General features: G+C 36.8%; 1 protein-coding gene across 6 annotated transcripts in view; it reads right to left on the reverse strand.

Annotated features, from left to right (window-relative positions):
• Positions 1 to 17,937, reverse strand: part of TRPM7 (transient receptor potential cation channel subfamily M member 7) — a 258,369-nt gene that overhangs the window by 47,696 nt on the left and 192,736 nt on the right. The window contains exon 38 of one of the 6 annotated variants that reach the window (XM_077127866.1): positions 9,168 to 10,670. The exons of 4 other annotated variants lie outside the window; for them this stretch is intronic. In XM_077127866.1, the coding sequence (XP_076983981.1) occupies positions 10,540 to 10,670 (131 nt within the window). In that variant the 3' untranslated portion in view covers positions 9,168 to 10,539. Of the gene's footprint in view, positions 1 to 9,167; positions 10,671 to 17,937 lie in introns of those variants that run through there. One more of the 6 variants, XM_077127863.1, reaches the window with a different exon arrangement.

Here is a 17,937-nt window from a genome sequence, read left to right on the forward strand (position 1 = left end):
TTCTCAAGGTTCATCCATGTTGTTACATACTTCATAAGTTTATTCTGTCTTAGAGCTGCATAATATTCCATCGTATGTGTATACCAACAAACTGTGGTTTGTTTAGCCACAGTTTGTTTAGCCACTTGTTTGTTGATGAACATTTTGGCTGTTTCCATCTCTTTGCAATTATAAATAATGCTGCTATAAACATTGGTGTGCAAATGTCTGTTTGTGTCTTTGCCCTTATGTCCTTTGAGTAGACACCTAGCAATGGTATTGCCGGGTCATATGTCAATTCCATATTCAGCTTTTTGAGGAACCGCCAAACTGTCTTCCACAGCGGTTGCACCATTTGACATTCCCACCAACAGTGGTTAAATGTGCCTCTTTCTCCGCATCCTCTCCAGCACTTGTCTTTGTTTTGTTGATAATGGCCATTCTGGTGGGTGTGAGATATCTCATTGTGGTTTTGATTTGCATTTCTCTAATGGCCAGGGACATTGAGCATCTCTTCATGTGCCTTTTGGCCATTTGTATTTCCTCTTCTGAGAGGTGTCTGTTCAAGTCTTTTTCCCATTTTGTAATTGGGTTGGCTGTCTTTTTGTTGTTAGGTTTGAACAATCTCTTTATAAATTCTGGATACTAGAACTTTATCTGATATGTCATTTCCAAATATTATCTCCGATTGTGTAGGCTGTCTTTCTACTTTCTTGATGAAGTTCTTTGATGCACAAAAGTGTTTAATTTTGAGGAGTTCCCATTTATTTATTTATTTCTTCAGTGCTCTTCCTTTGGGTGTAAGGTCTATAAAACCGCCTCCAATTATAAGATTTATAAGAATTTCCCTACATTTTCCTCTAACTGTTTTATGGTCTTAGACCTAATGTTTAGATCTTTGATCCATTTTGAGTTAACTTTTGTATAGGGTGTGAGATATGGGTCCTCGTTCATTCTTTTGTATATGGATATCCAGTTCTCTAGGCACCATTTATTGAAGAGACTGTTCTGTCCCAGGTGAGTTGGTTTGACTGCCTTATCAAAGATCAAATGTCCACAGATGAGAGGGTCTATATCTGAACACTCTATTCTATTCTATTGGTCAATATATCTATCTTTATGCCAGTACCATGCTGTTTTGACCACTGTGGCTTCATAATATGCCTTAAAGTCAGGCAGCATGAGACCTCCAGCTTCGTTTTTTTTTCCTCAAGATACTTTTAGCAGTTCGGGGACCCTGCCCTTCCAGATAAATTTGCTTATTGGTTTTTCTATTTCTGAAAAGTAAGTTGTTGGGATTTTGATTGGTATTGCGTTGAATCTGTAAATCAATTTAGGTAGAATTGACATCTTAACTATATTTAGTCTTCCAATCCATGAACACGGTATGCCCTTTCATCTAATTAGGTCTTCTGTGATTTCTTTTAACAATTTCTCATACTTTTCTTTGTATAGGTCTTTTGTCTCTTTAGTTACACTTATTCCTAAGTATTTTATTCTTTTAGTTGCAATTGTAAATGGAATTCATTTCTTGATTCCCCCTCAGATTGTTCATTACTAGTGTATAGAAACACTACAGATTTTTGAATGTTGATCTTGCAACCTGCCACTTTGCTGTACTCATTTATTAGCTCTAGTAGTTTTGCTGTGGATTTTTCAGGGTTTTCGACATATAGTATCATATCATCTGCAAACAGCGAGAGTTTTACTTCTTCCTTTCCAATTTTGATGCCTTGTATTTCTTTCTCTTGTCTAATTTCTCTGGCTAGAACTTCCAACACAATGTTGAATAACAGTGGTGATAGTGGACATCCTTGTCTTGTTCCTGATCTTAGGGGGAAAGTTTTCAGTTTTTTCCCTATTGAGGATGATATTAGCTGTGGGTTTTTCATATATTCCCTTTATCATTTTAAGGAAGTTCCCTTGTATTCCTATCCTTTGAAGTGTTTTCAACAGGAAAGGATGTTGAATTTTGTCAAATGCCTTCTCTGCATCAATCGAGATGATCATGTGATTTTTCTGCTTGATTTGTTGATATGGTGTATTACATTAATTGATTTTCTTATGTTGAACTATCCTTGCATACCTGGGATGAATCCTACTTGGTCATGATGTATAATTCTTTTAATGTGTTGCTGGATTCGATTAGCTAGAATTTTGTTGAGGATTTTTTCATCTGTATTCATTAGAGAGATTGGTCTGTACTTTTCCTTTTTTGTAGTATCTTTGCCTGGTTTTGGTATGAGGGTGATGTTGGCTTCATAGAATGAATTAGGTAGCTTTCCTTCCTCTTCAATTTTTTTGAAGAGTTTGAGCAGGATTGGTACTAATTCTTTCTGGAATGTTTGGTAGAATTCACATGTGAAGCCGTCTGGTCCTGGACTTTTCTTTTTAGGAAGCTTTTTAATGACTGATTCAATTTTTTACTTGTGGTTGGTTTGTAGAGCTCATCTATTTCTTCTTGATTCAAAGTTGGTTGTTCATGCCTTTCTAGGAAGTTGTCCATTTCATCTACATTGTTGTATTTATTGGCATAAAGTTGTTCATAGTATCCTGTTATTAATTCCTTTATTTCTGTGGGGTCAGTGGTTATGTCTTTTCTTCCATTTCTGATCTTATTTATTTGCATACTCTCTCTTCTTCTTTTTGTCAGTCTTGCTAAGGGCCCATCAATCTTATTGATTTTTTCAATTGCTTTCATGTTCTCAATTTCATTTACTTCTGCTCTAATCTTTGTTATTTCTTTCCTTTTGCTTGCTTTGGGGTTAGTTTGCTGTTCTTTCTCCAGTTCTTCCAAGTGGACAGTTAATTCCTGAAATTTTGCCCTTTCTTCTTTTTTGATATAGGCATTGAGGGCAATAAATTTCCCTCTTAGCACTGCCTTTGCTGCATCCCATAAGTTTTGACATGTTGTGTTTACATTTTTGTTTGCCTCGAGATATTTACTGATGTCTCTTGTAATTTCTTCCTTGACCCACTGGTTGTTTAAGAGTGTGTTGTTGAGCCTCCACATATTTGTGAATTTTCTGGCGCTCTGCCTGTTATTGATTTTCAACTTTATTCCTTTATGATCTGAGAAAGTGTTTTGTATGATTTCAATCTTTTTAAATTTGTTGAGTGTTGTTTGTGACCCAGCATATGGTCTGTCTTTGAAAATGATCCATGAGCACTTGAGAAAAAGGTGTATCCTGCTGTTGTGGGGTATAATGTCCTATAAATGTCTGTTAAGTCTAGCTCATTTATTGTAATATACAAATTCTCTGTTTTTTATTGATCCTCTGTCTAGATGTTCTGTCCATTGATGAGAGTGGGAATTGAAGTCTCCAACTATTATGGCAGATATATCTATTTCCCTTTTCAGTGCTTGGAGTGTTTGCCTCATGTATTTTGGGGCATCCTGGTGCGGTGCATAAATATTTATGATTGTTATGTCTTCGTGTTGAATTGTTCCTTTTATTAGTACATAGTATCCTTGTCTCTTTTAACTGTTTTACATTTGAAGTCTACTTTGTTGGATATTAGTATAGCTACTCCTGCTCTTTTCTGGTTGTTATTTGCATGAAATGCCTTTTCCCAACCTTTCACTTTCAACCTATGTTTATCTTTGGGTCTAAGATGTGTTTCCCGTAGACAGCATATCGAAGGATCCTGTTTTTTAATCCATTCTGCCAGTCTATGTCTTTTTTTTTTACATGGGAAGGCACCGGGAATCAAACCCGGGTCCACTGGCATGGCAGGCAAGCATTCTTGCCTGCTGAGCCACTCTGGCCCGCCCCAGTCTATGTCTTTTGATTGGGGAGTTTAATCCATTAACATTTAGAGTTATTACTGCACGGGTAGTACTTCTACCATTTTCCCTTTTGTATTTTATATGTCATATCTAATTTTCCTTCTTTCTACACTCTTCTCTATACCTCTCTCCTCAGTTTTTTCGTATCTGTCTCTAGTGCTCCCTTTAGTATTTCTTGCAGAGCTGGTTTCTTGGTCACATATTCTCTCAGTGATTTTTTGTCTGAAAATGTTTTAATTTCTCCCTCATTTTTGAAGGACAATTTTGCTGGGTATAGAATTCTTGGTTGGCAGTCTTTCTATTTTAGTAATTTAAATATATCATGCCACTGTCTTCTTGCCTCCATGGTTTCTACTGAGAAATCTATGCATAGTCTTATTGGGTTTCCCTTGTACGTGATGGATTGCTTTTCTCTTGCTGCATCAAGATCCTCTCTTTCTCTTTGACCTCTGACATTCTGACTAGTAAGTGTCTTGGAGAACGTCTATTTGGATCTATTCTCTTTGTGGTACACTGCACTTCTTAGATCTGTAATTTTAGGTCTTTCATAAGAGTTGGGAAATTTTCAGTGATACTTTCTTCCATTAATTTTTCTCCTCCTTTTCCCTTCTCTTCTCCTTCCAGGTCACCCACAACACGTATATTTGTGCGCTTCATATTGCCATTCAATTCCCTGAGTCCCTGTTCATATTTTTCCATTTTTTCCCCTATAGTTTCTGTTTCTTGTTGGATTTCAGATGTTCTGTCCTCCAGTTCACTAATCCTAACCTCTGTCTCTTGAAACCTACCATTGTAGGTTTCCATTGTTTCTTTCATCTCTTCTACTGTACCTTTCATTCCCATAAGTTCTGTGATTTGTTTTTTCAGACTTTCCATTTCTTCTTTTTGCTCATTCCTTGCCTTCTTCATATCCTCCCTCAATTCACTGATTTGTTTTTTAATGAAATTTTCCATGTCTGTTCGTATATTCTAAATTGTTTCAGCTCTTGTATCTCAGTTGAACTATTTGTTTGTTCCTTTGACTGGGCCATATCTTCAATTTTCCTGGTGTGATTTGTTATTTTTTGCTGGCATCTAGACATTTAATTATCTTAATTAGTTTATTCTGGAGATTGCTTTCAATTCTCTTACCTAGGGTTTTCTTGCTAGATGAATTTGTTGTCTATCTGTTCTTTGACCTTCAGTTCAGCGTTTTCTGGACCTCTAGCTTAGGTTTTGTTTAACACAGGATAATTTTTCAGTTCTTGTTTTCTTGTTTCTTGCCCTGCTTGTATGGTGCCTTTTCCCTCCCCACCCTTAGGAGGGTCTACGTGGGTATTACAGACTCCAGCCGGGTTTTCCTGGACTAAACTGGCCTCCTATCAGGGGGAAGGAGTCATCTGTGTCAGTTTTCCCTGTGGGTGAGACCCAACAGGTTAAAAGACTTTCCTGTGAAGTCTCTGGGCTCTGTTTTTCTTATTCTGCCCAGTATGTAGTGCTTGTCTGCCTGCGGGTTCCACCAGCAAAAGATGTTGTGGCACCTTTAACTTCGGAAGCCTCTCCCTGCTGGGGGTGTGGTGGAGACAGAGAAGAGGTTGTAGGCTGGTTTTAATGGCTTCAAATTGCCAAGCCCTGGGGTCTGAATTCCTTGAGGGAGGGATTCCACCTGAGTTGGTCTTCACCCCTCCCTTGGGGAAGGCACAGGTGGGAGACAGCCCTGAAAGCAGTCCATTTCTGCCTATGCCTGGGGCAGTTGCAGCCTGAGAAGTCCCGCCACTGAATCCAGAGGTAGCCTAGCCTCCATAGAAAGACAGCCACAAAAACCTCCATTTCCTCCCCTTTCCTCTTTTTCTGTTAGCCCAATGAGTGACCTCCACCTTGACCAGGTTTAGAGTCTCTTTCCTTTCCCTCTGGGTAGCCGCCTGTGGGGGAGGGGTGCTGGTTGCCAGCTGCCGCGGCTTGGGGAACTCACCGTTCTGGGGAGGCTCGCAGCCAGTCAGCTGTTCCAGACTGGGGTACGCTGTGTGTCCGGTCACTGACGTGGCTCCGAGAGCTGTTCTGTACTGTTTCTGGTTATTTAGTAGTTGTTCTGGAGGACGAACTAAATCGCGCACATTGCTAAGCTGCCATCTTGGCCCCTCCCCATATCTGTTTCAGTTCTTATAGTTAAGACTTTGATTTATTTTCAGTTAATTCTTGTATATAGTGTGAAGAAGAGGTTTGCTTTAAATCTTGCATCTATATATAAATCTTTTGAGGAACTGCCACACTATTCCAAAATAGCTATACCATGTTACATTCCTACCAGCAGTGTATAAAGGCTCCAATTTCTCCACGTTCTTGCCAACATTTATCTAATTATAGTCACCCTAGTGTGTGTTAAATGTAATCTTATTGTAGTTTTGATAGTCATTTTCCTCATGGCTAATGATATAGAGCGTAATTTCTCATGCCTATTGGCCATTTGCTTTTCTTCTTTGAAGAAATGTCTATTCAGAGCCTTTGCCCATGTTAATTTTTCTTTATATATTCTAGATACAAATCCCTTATCAGATACAACTATTCTTCCATTCTGTTTTTCCCCCACTTTCTTGATGATGTACTTTTAACATAAAAGTTTTAAATTTTGACGAAATTCAGTTTTTCTGTTGTCTTTCTTTTGGTTGTTTGCAATTTTGGTGTCATATCCAATCAACTATTACCTAATCCATGGATCACAAAGATTAACCCCTATGTTTTTTTCTAGGAGTTAGTTTAAGAATCTTAGCTCTTACATTTAATTATTTGGACCATTTTGAGTTCATTTTGTATACGGTGTAAGGGAGCAGTTGAAATTCTTTTACATGTGAATATCCAATTTTTCCCAACTCCATTTGTTGAAGAATACTTTTTTCCTTATTGAATTGTCTAGTAGGTGACCTTTCTGAGAATCAACTGACTGTAAATGTGAGAGGTTAAGTTCTGGACTCTCAATTCTATTTCATTGCTCTGTATGTCTATCATTATGCCAGTTATCATGTTGTCTTGATTAACTAATTGTAGCTTTATGTAAAAAGGATTTATCTAAAATCCTTTTAGATAATTGTGGATATTATTTGAACAATAACAAAATAAGACAAGTGGTAGTTTACTAAAGGTGAGTTGCAGTCTAAAATATATAACTTTTCCTAGTCTGTTATTAATAATATCTTATATTCTGAACAGATCTTTTACTCATGCATGATTTTGTAATACCATGCATGGGTTATATGGAAAATATGAGTTATGTTTATCTTCCAAATGTTGACATATTTCATTATACATTACAAAAACAATCACCACTGTTAATATCAACACTGATTTCATTAGAAAAATATCGGAAAGCTGTCACGTACGTTCCTGGCGTTGAGACATGTGGTCTATGGACCACTCTGAGAACCACCAACCCATAATATCAAAAAGAAAGTCAACCAGATAGGTTTCCTAACTGGAAAAATACACTACCAATGAAGCATTCTTGCCAAAAATTCAATTCTGGACCTGGTCAAGCCTCTAGATCCAATGACTAGTTTATGATTTGTACAGGAAACAGAGAAACATATCAACTCTTAAGGGATACAATCAGCAAAATCTAGAATGTGGGAAACGTTTCAGGACAAAAAGCCAGTTCTTCAGAAAATAAATGTAAAAAAAAAAATTAAAAGATGAAGAGGAAATCTATATACTTTTAAGAGTCTTGAAAGACATCCCAAGCAACTGGTATTATGAATCTTTTCTAGATCTTACTTCAAATAAATTGTACCCTCCTCCCCCAAAAAAACCTTTGAGAACAATGACTATATATTTAATGATATTAAAGAGTTAAGTTTTTAGACTTGATAATAATAATATGTGATTATGGTTCTTACCTTTTAGAAACATACACTAAAATGAAAGAAAAGTTCCATAATGTGGGATTGAATAGGAATTTCAAAGGAAAAATGAGAGCACTGAATGTTGGGTGGGGCAAGGAAAGAAAGTATCCTGTTGATTGGTGCCCTTTGTTTAGTATAAGCTGGAGTGCTTAGCTTTTCTAAAGTGTAACCAGGAATTAACCTCAACCCCCACTCCCACCAAGGTAGAATCATGGACCCTGGATAAAAAGAACTCTGCTTTGAGGAATTTAAAGTACTTGGAAAAGGAAATCATCTCCCAGAAACAAAAAGAACATTGGAGCTTGGGACTTTCCTAAAGAAAAGCTTAAAGATCAGCTAATACTGAAAATCTTCTGTTGTACTTCAACACATATTACTGAATTCCTAACTCTATGCCAAAACCTCCATCAGGTTCTAAGAGAAATACAAAAAAAAAGAATACATTTCTTAGTGGATAACACAATCAAGTTTTGAGGGGAAAATAGTGTTCAAGAAGTTTCATTCATTCATATAATACATAATTACTAAGTACTAGTTGTGCCACTTCTGAGAATCTGGGAGCTACAAATTCAGGTGCCTTTTGGGTAACCCAGTCAGGAAACAACCAGAACATGTGGTAAATAAGAAGAACATGTGATAAAAATCCCTGTACTGTAGAGGTTATTTTTCTGCAAATAATTAACTTGCTCTCTCTACCAAGTGACTGGAGTATTTATTGGATATCCTTGTCTTGATCATCTACTGAAAGACTACATCATCATGATCTAACTTCCTCAAGAGGCAGTTTTGTACAGTGAAACAACACTTTAATATCTCTCAGCTTTTTATTGCATGTGTATCATGCACCATGTGTCATGCAAGGTGCTGGGTGCTGGAGAATTCAGTAATGAAAAATCCTAAAGGTCCCTTCCTCTTTGAAGCTTACAGTCTAGTGGGGTGATAGCCAGATGGTGACTATGAAAGCAATATAATCCAACTTGATGGTAGGAGAGAAGATAGGTTTTGGTTGTTTTTTTCTTTTCCATACATCTTAATACAACAAACATACATAAATCACCAGGTTAGAGAAGATGTCCTATTAAATATTAAAGAATATGTAGGAGTATTTCACACTTTATGAAACATTTTGTTCTCAGTAGGATGAACTGAGAAGAAATGTTAAAGATTAAGGAAATGACAGACTTAGACTACCTATTTCATAAATTATGATAGGATTAAAAAGGTTAATATATGTAAAGTGTCCCCATATATTAAGCACTAAAATGTTAGATATTATCTTGTAAAGATAATCAACATAAAAGTAAACATCAGCAGGCAATTCATATATCCCTTTCTTGCAGAAACAGGGAAAAAAAAAAAGACCCTATACAATAGGCAGCCAGGATCCCTTAAACACAGTACAGGATATATCATTACAAAATTTACATGTACAAAAACTCCATTAAAAAAAATTGATATTATTAAAAACAAGATGAAACTCTGAAAATGTCAGGTAATTTACAGAATGATTAAATTCACTAAACATCTGTAAACAAGAATAAATTTATTTAATTACTTTTAAAGATTTAATGATGTACAAAATGTATACAGTATAATATTTTTAATACACTTTTTCTTTCTTTCCACATTATCAATATTAAACACTATTTAAACAGTTTATCTCTTCTTGCCTTCTCTGTATCTATGAGATACACTACTGAATACAAATGTTTACACAGCTCCTTTCCAAATAAAAATTATAATTAGTATCTAGGAAACAAAAAGAAACAAAGAAAGGAAGAAGGAAAAAAATATTTTAAAAAATCAAAGCATAAAACTTTAAATGAGCTTTTTTTGTTGCGTATTCAAAAATATCTGGGGCAGTTAAATTACAATTTATTGGCATAAAGTGGCATTGCAATCTCCCGACATCACATAATAATAATCCAACTAAATTTCTTAAATAAGTACCACAAACAATATTCATGTTCAAATGTTCCTACACAATTGTAAATATATGCAAGAGTTCATATTTATATTCTGATTTGATATACCAGTCAATAAAATCTTTGGAGAAGTATAGACTTCCAGGTTGTCACTATAGATATAGACAGGAAAAAGTATTCTAATTTTCTCACAAGGTAACTTCTTCTGAACAGTGAATTAAATTTTTCCTTTTATATGTTATTTCAGTCTACAATGGCTTTCTTCTACTTTCACAGTGACTTGATAAAACAATATAAAAAAATCTAACACTTTTGCAAAATTTGGGCTCTACTTAACAAAAAAATGGCTCTATCTTTAAATATGGAGCCTAACCCTGATTCATAAATAAAGTCCCTCTTGGAAAATGATCTTCCTTTTATCCCTGTGACTCTAGAGTTATAACAAGTAATCTCCTTTTCAATGGTCAAAAAGCATCTACCTGGGAACTAGTGATATCATCGCTAGGTTTCCCACTGAAGAACCCCTTTGACTTCCACTTAAGCAAAAGGCTGGATGATTTCTACATTTCTCTAGCTGAATGGTAGTAGACCAGCTGCCAACTAAAACCTGCATTAACACCTAACTTTGGTTAATGGTATTGCACCACATAAGAGGGCATCACCCTTGTCAGAACATAGTCAAATGAAATCTTCTGGTCAAATGAAACCTTCTGCTACAAAGAGCCCTTTAAATAGTTATAAATACTAATTTTCCTTTACCTTTAACTTTTATCAGCTATCATTTGTATTCTATAGGAAGTTTCTGACTGACCAGTTTAATTAGGTCAAAAAAATATTGACCTATTAATCATGTTGGAGTGGGCAAATTCAATTTGCACACACCTTTCTCTATTGCCAAACAATTGCCTCCTGAAGGAAAACTGACAAAATAGCATTTTTATGAGGTGTAGGCAAAACCAATGATTCAATGATATTATAACATCAGTTGAATAGAATTAGTTGGTTCTGATTCTTTGGTGGAATTTCCAGACTGAAGCATCAAATCTGAAGGCTCATCCTGAGGAAATATAATTTTATCAGGCGTATAGTCATTCCTCTTCAGATCTACATTCACCGCCCCCCCACAACAGAAACAGAAAAAAGAAAAAAAAAAGTCAATTATTTCTTAGAAATAAGAGAATTATGAACATTTTCTAAATTAATTTGTCTCTAAAGTATCAAATCTATTTTCTACCAGGTTAAGTTATAAGTTCAGTAATCACAAAATTTATATAAAAATTGAACATTAATTAATTCAGCAAATAATTATTATCACTGACCATGAGCCAATAATTGTTTTGTAGCAATGAACAAGGCATACAAAAATCTTGCTCTGAAGGAGTTTATATTCTAAGAGGATGAAGAGAAAAACAAGCAAATAGAAAAATGTTAGCATTTCAAGTAGTCATAAGTGCTTTAAAGAAAACAGAGTGAGATGAGGGCTAGAGGGGCGATAGTATTGGGTGATTCTTTTAGACGGGGCTGGGCAGAAAAGCCAGGGGAGGAAGTACTTGAGTAGAAATCTGCATACCAAGGAGTAACCTATCTAAGCTCCAGCTAGTGCTTCTAGAAAGAAGGAACATTTACTGCAAAGAAGGAAATGGATTTAGTGTGTTCTAAGAATGAAAAGAAGGCAGCATGGCTTGCATATAGTAAATGAAGGTAAGATGGGTTAAAAAAACAAAGAGTGAGAGATCAAAGAAACAGTTAAGGCCCAAATCTGCCCTGGCACTTGTTGTATAGAGTTTTTATTGGAACACAGGCATGTTCATTTATTTACAGGTTGTCTATGACTACTTCTGCACTACAATGGTAGAGCTACGTAGCTGAAAAGACAGTGTGGTCCATAAAATCTAAAATATTTACTACATTGTTCCTTAAAGAAAAAGTTTGCAAACCCCAATGTAGAGGACGAAGCTATGGCAATGAAAAGCCACCAGAAAGTTTTTAAGCAAGAGAGAACATGATCTATGTTTTAAAAGACTATTCTAATTGCCACATAGAGTCTAGCTAGGGGAAAAATACACGAATTCTAGGGATATTTTAGAATTAGAGCTTGACAGGATTTGACAGATTGGTTATGGAGGGTAAGGGAAAAGAGGAAGCAGAGATAGCTAGGGCCCAAGCACTTGGGTAACCCTTAATTAAATGGAGAAACAACTTGGAGAATAGGAGTGGGAGACTGAAATCAAGAATACTAGAATGGATATGTTACCATAAAGATGCTTTTGGGTATCCAAGTAGAAATGCAAGTCACTGAACATAAGAAACAGGAGTTCATGAAAAAAGTTAAGCCTTCAGATATATTTTGTATTACCTACATTTATAATTATGCAACAGGATGAAATCACTTAGGGAGTTATAGACATAGATGATAATAGTTACAGAATTGGTAAACTTAATGCAGTGACATCAAATTTGTAATTTAAACTAACCATAGTCATGCATATGCCGTTAAACTTTATCTCTTTCTAAAACAAAACTGACATTCAGAATACGAACTAATTTTAATTTGAGAAACAGCCCATATTCAAAAATTGAACTAATTTACTACGGTATGAATTATTTTTGAATAATATTTTATTCAAGCCTATGCAAGTATGGCCTTAGAGGGTACAAACTAATTAGTACAAACTAATTAGTAGCCATAATGTAGAAAGGATAGTGGACAGACATGGAATTATATTTCATATCCTGATCATGCTGTTAACTAATGAGACCACGGGCAAATCATCTATCTCCAATTACATCATTTGTAAAACAAGGGATCTGGGGCTGGACTGCTTCTAACATCCCTTTTGTGAAATCCCCTTTATGATAACGTAAAAAGTGTATTTGCTATTTAAATTGTACTGCCCTTCACGTATGATACCAGAAGGAAAGATAAAGGATAAAGACTGAGATGGTATAACTTAGGAATGCTTAGAGTGGAGAATGATAATGACTAAATTGGCAAATATAAGAATGTTTCTGCATGAGGGAGAACAAATGAATGTCAGTGCAAGGTGTTAAAAATGGGATGGTACTGGGGAAAAAAAAATCAATGCAAGTAGGGTCTATAGTTAACAGTAACATTGTAACATGCTTCCACTGGATGTTACAAAGGCATTATGCCAAAACTAAATGTCAATAAACAGGGGATACGTGGGAGGGTACAGAATTCTTTGTGAAAGAAAAGGAAATATCCTCATATAGATTGTGGTGGCAAGGGCATAGCTATGTGATTATACTGGGAATGACTGATTTTTTACTTAGGTTGGAGTGTATGATGTACGAATAAAACTGTTTAAAAATGAACAGAGAGATACAAGTGCTGGAGAAAATGTGGAGAAAGATGTATCTATTCACTGTTGGTAGGGAAGGAGAGTGGTGCGGTCCCTCTGAAGAAGGGCAGTGTGGTGGCTACAGAGGAGGCTAGAGGTAGGGATGCCATCATGATCCTGCAACCTGGTTGTCAGGTGTATACTTGGAAGAACTGAGAGTGGGGACACAAATGGATATCTGTACACTGGTATTTATGGTGGCAGTGTTCGCGATTTGCAACGGATGGAGGTGGCCTAAGGGTACATTGACTGAGGAATGGAAGGAGGGAACTGTGGTGTGTACATACATTGGACTATTGCATGACTGCAAGAAGGAATGAAGATGTGAGACATAACTAGATGAAAAGACAAATGTTATCATGCCTCACTCATGTAGACTAACTATAATACACAAACTCACAGAACTGAAGTCAAGAGCATGGGTTATCATGCTGAGGCTTATCGTAAAGGTTCTTAGACTGTAAGTTTTTACAGCAGTCACATCTACTCCAGAATTCTGTTACTTCTAAATTCTAAGATGCAGAGCTATTTATATATAAATTAGCTGTTCCCTACAACTTTGGGTTTTTGTGTGGCACCTAAGATTCAAGAGTTAGAGCTCTAGAAGCTATGAAAATCCACATTATCCATATAGCAACTGTTTAAAAAAGTTGAAAAAGTGACCAGACTTCAACTAGAGATATCAATGAAGCTGATCTGGACTTCAAAGTCCAGAGGAAGAGATGTTTATTTGGTACAAAATTAATATTTTCAGTAGCACATTATCTAATTTAACTTGAATGGTAAGTTTATTCAAACACTACTAATTACATGGAATCTTGAATAGGGAGCAAGATCCTGTTGTTTTGAACAGGTTAGTGTGATGCCCCAATATATCATAGAGTAATTCGGGCAGAGAATTAAAAAGTATTTGCAAAGTCCCCTTGTGACAATGAGGAGAAACGAAGAAATATTCAACTTCCCCATTTGGGGTATTCCTGATATTCTTGAAAGCAGTGGTGACAACCAATACAACCTGCCCATTTGGGGTATTTCTGAAATTCTTACAAGCAGTGGTGACAACCAATACAATAGGCTGAGCCCTTATCTTGGGGCTCAACCCTATGAAACTTATTCCTGCAAAGGAAAAGCTAAACCTATTTATAATTATGCCTAACAGTCACCCCCAGAGAACTTCTTTTGTTCCTCAGATGTGGTCCCTCTAAGTCAACTTGGCAAGTAAACTCATTGCCCTCCCCCCTATTTTGGACATGACCCCCCGGGGTGTAAATATCCCTGGCAACGTGCCACAGATTTCCAAGATGAGCCAGGCTCTGGCATCATGGGATTGAGAAAGCCTTTTTGACCAAAGATAGGGAGAGAGAGAGATGAGGCAAAACAAAATTGCAGTGACTGAGAGTTTTCAAACAGGGTCCAGAGGTTATCTTGGAAATTTTTCTATGCATTATACAGATAGCCATTTATCACTTATCATGTATTGGAGTGGCTAGGGGGAAGTATCTGAAACTGTTGAACTGCATTCTAGTAGTCTTCACTATTGAAGAAGATTGTATAACTATAGAGCTTTTACAATGTGACTCTGTGATTGTAAAAATCTTGTCTGATGCTCCTTTTATCGAGGGTATGGACACATGAGTTAAAAATAATGGCAAAACCCAAGTGATTTGAACAGTGAATAAAGAAGTAATTGCAAAGTCCCCTTGGCAGAATGGTGAGAAAGGAGGAAAATTCAACTTACTCATTTGGAGAATTCCTGGTATTCTTGCAAGCAGTGTGGACAACCAAATCAAGAGGCCAAGCCCTCAATCTTGGAGTTTGTTCCTATGAAACTTGTCCCCACAAAGGATAGGCTAAGTCTGCTTAAAATTAGGCCTGAGAGTCACTCCTAGAGAACCTCTTTTGTTACTCAGATGTGGCCTATCTCTCTCTCAGCCAACACGGCAAGCAAAAGCACTGCCCCTCTCTACATGAGACATGATCTTCCTGGAAATGTGGGACAGAAATCCTAAGAATGAGCTGGGACTCAGCATCAATGGATTGAGAAAACCTTCTTGACCGACAGGGGGAAGAGAGAAAGGAGACAAAATAAAGTGTCAGTGGCTGAGAGATTTCAAACAGAGTCAAGGGGTTATCCTGGAGATTATTCTTAATGCATTTTATAGATATCCCTTTTGTAGTTTAAGGTGTATTAGAGAGGCTAGAGGGAAGTGCCTGAAATTGAAGAGCTGTGTTCCAGTAGCCATGTTTCTTGGAGGTGAATGTATAATGATTAGCTTTCACAATGTGACTGTGTTGTTGTGAAAATCTTGTGTCTAATGCTCCCTTTATCTATGGTATGGACAGATGAGTAAAAAAATATGGATCAAAAATAAAAATAATAGAGGGAAGAAATGTTGAAATAAATTGAGTAGACTGAAATACTAGTGATCAATGAAAGGGAGTAAGGGGTATAGAAAAAAAATAGGGGGTACAAAGGTTAAAATATACTGGGTAGATGGAAATTCTAGTGGTCAATGAGATGGGGGTAAGGGGTATGGTACATATGAGTTGTTTTCATTTCTTTTTCTGGAGTGATGCAAATGTTCTAAGAAATGATTATGGTGATGAATATACTGTGTGGTGATATTGTGAGCCACTAACTGCATACCATATATGGAATGTTTGTATGTTAAGAATGTTTGTATTTGTATGTTGTTTTGGTTTGTCAATTAAAAAAACAGCTTTGAGTTAGAAAAAATAAAAATAAAAAAAATAAGGACAAGGATGGTATGGTAGCCCATGACAAACTCTAGGATCTGTCCTGTTGAAGACTGCTTTAAAAACTATTGCTTTTCTCTTTCTTTGCTTTGTATGCCTATTATATTATACAATAAAAAAGTTAACAACAGCAACAAAAATAAGGACAAAAAAATAAATAAGATGGGGGATAACAGGTAAGAAAAATTGGGTAAACTGCAATACTAGTAGTTAATGAGAGGGAATGGCAAGGGTATGAGATGCATAGTTTTGTTTTTTTCTGGTATGTTGGAAATGTTCTAAAAATGATGATGGTATAGATTACAGTATGGCCTGGAAACATCCTAGAGTATATTAAGCAGATAATCAAAAAGTATTGGTAAAGTCCCCTGAGGGAGGGGAGAAAGACTATGAAACTATTAAACCTTATCATCAAGGAATACCTTGATACTGTGTCAACTTTAGGGACACCCAAATCAATAGGCGATGCCCTCGATCATGAGGCTTACTCTTGTGAAGCTTATGTAGGTAGCGGAGAAGCTTAGACTACCCATAGGCATGCCTAAGAGTTACTTCTGAAGGACCTCTGTTGTTGCTCAGATGTGGTTTCAGTCCCTCTAAGGCCAACTCTGCAAGTGAAATCATTGCCCTCCCTGGGTGGGACATGACATCCAGGGGTGAAAGTCTCTCTGGCAACCTGGGAGATGACTCCCTGGGATGAATCCAGACCTGGCATCGTGGGATTAAAAATTCCATCCTGACCAAAAGGGGAAAAAGATGTGTAATTAATAAAATATCAGTGGCAGAGAGAGTTCAAAGAGAGTCGAGATGCTACTCTGGAGGTTGCTCTTATGCAAACTTCAGTTAGACCTTGATACCTGCCAACCCCCAACCAGGACCATTTCAGCCAATCCTAAAGAACACCTAGGACAATATATAAGATGCCACATGGGTTCCAGGCACTAGAGTAACTTTCCAGAAACCTACAACTTCCAGACGGGTCCCTGGTTCAGATTAGTTCTGAAACGTAGCCCAGCCTCGCCAGAACATCAGATAGTTTCATCATCCTACCCCATATTAGTGACAGACCCAGTGACAGACCCATCCAATATCAAATATTTAGCATTGCCATAGCCCAAACAACCCCAAAAAGAGGTGTGGAAAGATCAAAGGTAATTATACACAGAAGATAGGACTTAACAAACGAATATGAATGCTGAATCATTAAATTGATATCTCTTTTAGCCTTCAGTATTTTAGAGCAGCTAGAAGTAAAAACCTAAAATTGGAAATTGTAACCCATGTCAAAGTCTGAAAAATGTTCTACAAGTAATTGTGGTGCTGTGCTTTGTGTTTACATGTTATCAGAATTAAAAAATTTAAAAACTCATCAAACTATACAACACAGAGGAAAGCCTATTGTAAACTATGGGCTACAGTTAATAATATAATTATAATAATACTGGTTCATCAATTGTAACAAAGATACCTCACTAATACAAAATGTTAATAACTGGGAAAACTGTATGTATGAGAGGTTGGGGGGGGGGTAGAATATGGGACTCCGTGCCTTATGCATGGTTTTTCTATAAAAATGCAACTACTCTAATGTTTTTAAAAAGCTCCCTTGGTACTTCTGCTGTAGAAGGTATACCCAACCAAACACTGAGAAACCCTAATAAAAAAAATATTTTTCAAATGGAGTGAGGACACTCCAGCTTATTTCTCCGACTGGTTACAAGTAAAAATCACCACAAGATGCATAAAGCAACTATTCACAACTTCTGAATAGTAAGGAGACAGACTAGGAAAGAAAATCATGAGATGGCAGCAAGTTTTCTGTTTACTATTTCCTCCCATAGTGCCAGGCTTAGCCTTGAAGACAGCCTAATCCCACAAATAAACAGCAAACACTGGCAGAAAACACTCCTAGAGAAGCCCTCTCTTTCTGCCCACAGGATCAGAAAGGGGGGCCTCTATGAAACGGAGAGGGTGAGGGGAATGCTCATTTTTCTCTTTTTTGCTTCTTTGGCAAAAAACCCTGAAGACAAGCCCTGGTCACAAAGAGGCACTCCTGTGGTGGTGGCACCTGTGCAAGCACATAAAACTCTGAGAGAAAATTTTCTCTGACCAGAAGAACTAGGAAAGGATACTTCAGCAGTGCAAAGAATATATCTGTATCTTTTTTTAGCCTTGCCACTGAGCATCAGAGCTGGGTCTAGTTGTAGGAAATGTTTGACAGCTTAGGAAGGCCAAAATCCTGGCTTTCTTGC

Source organism: Tamandua tetradactyla, chromosome 14 (assembly GCF_023851605.1).
Source record: "Tamandua tetradactyla isolate mTamTet1 chromosome 14, mTamTet1.pri, whole genome shotgun sequence".
NCBI lineage: Eukaryota > Metazoa > Chordata > Mammalia > Pilosa > Myrmecophagidae > Tamandua > Tamandua tetradactyla.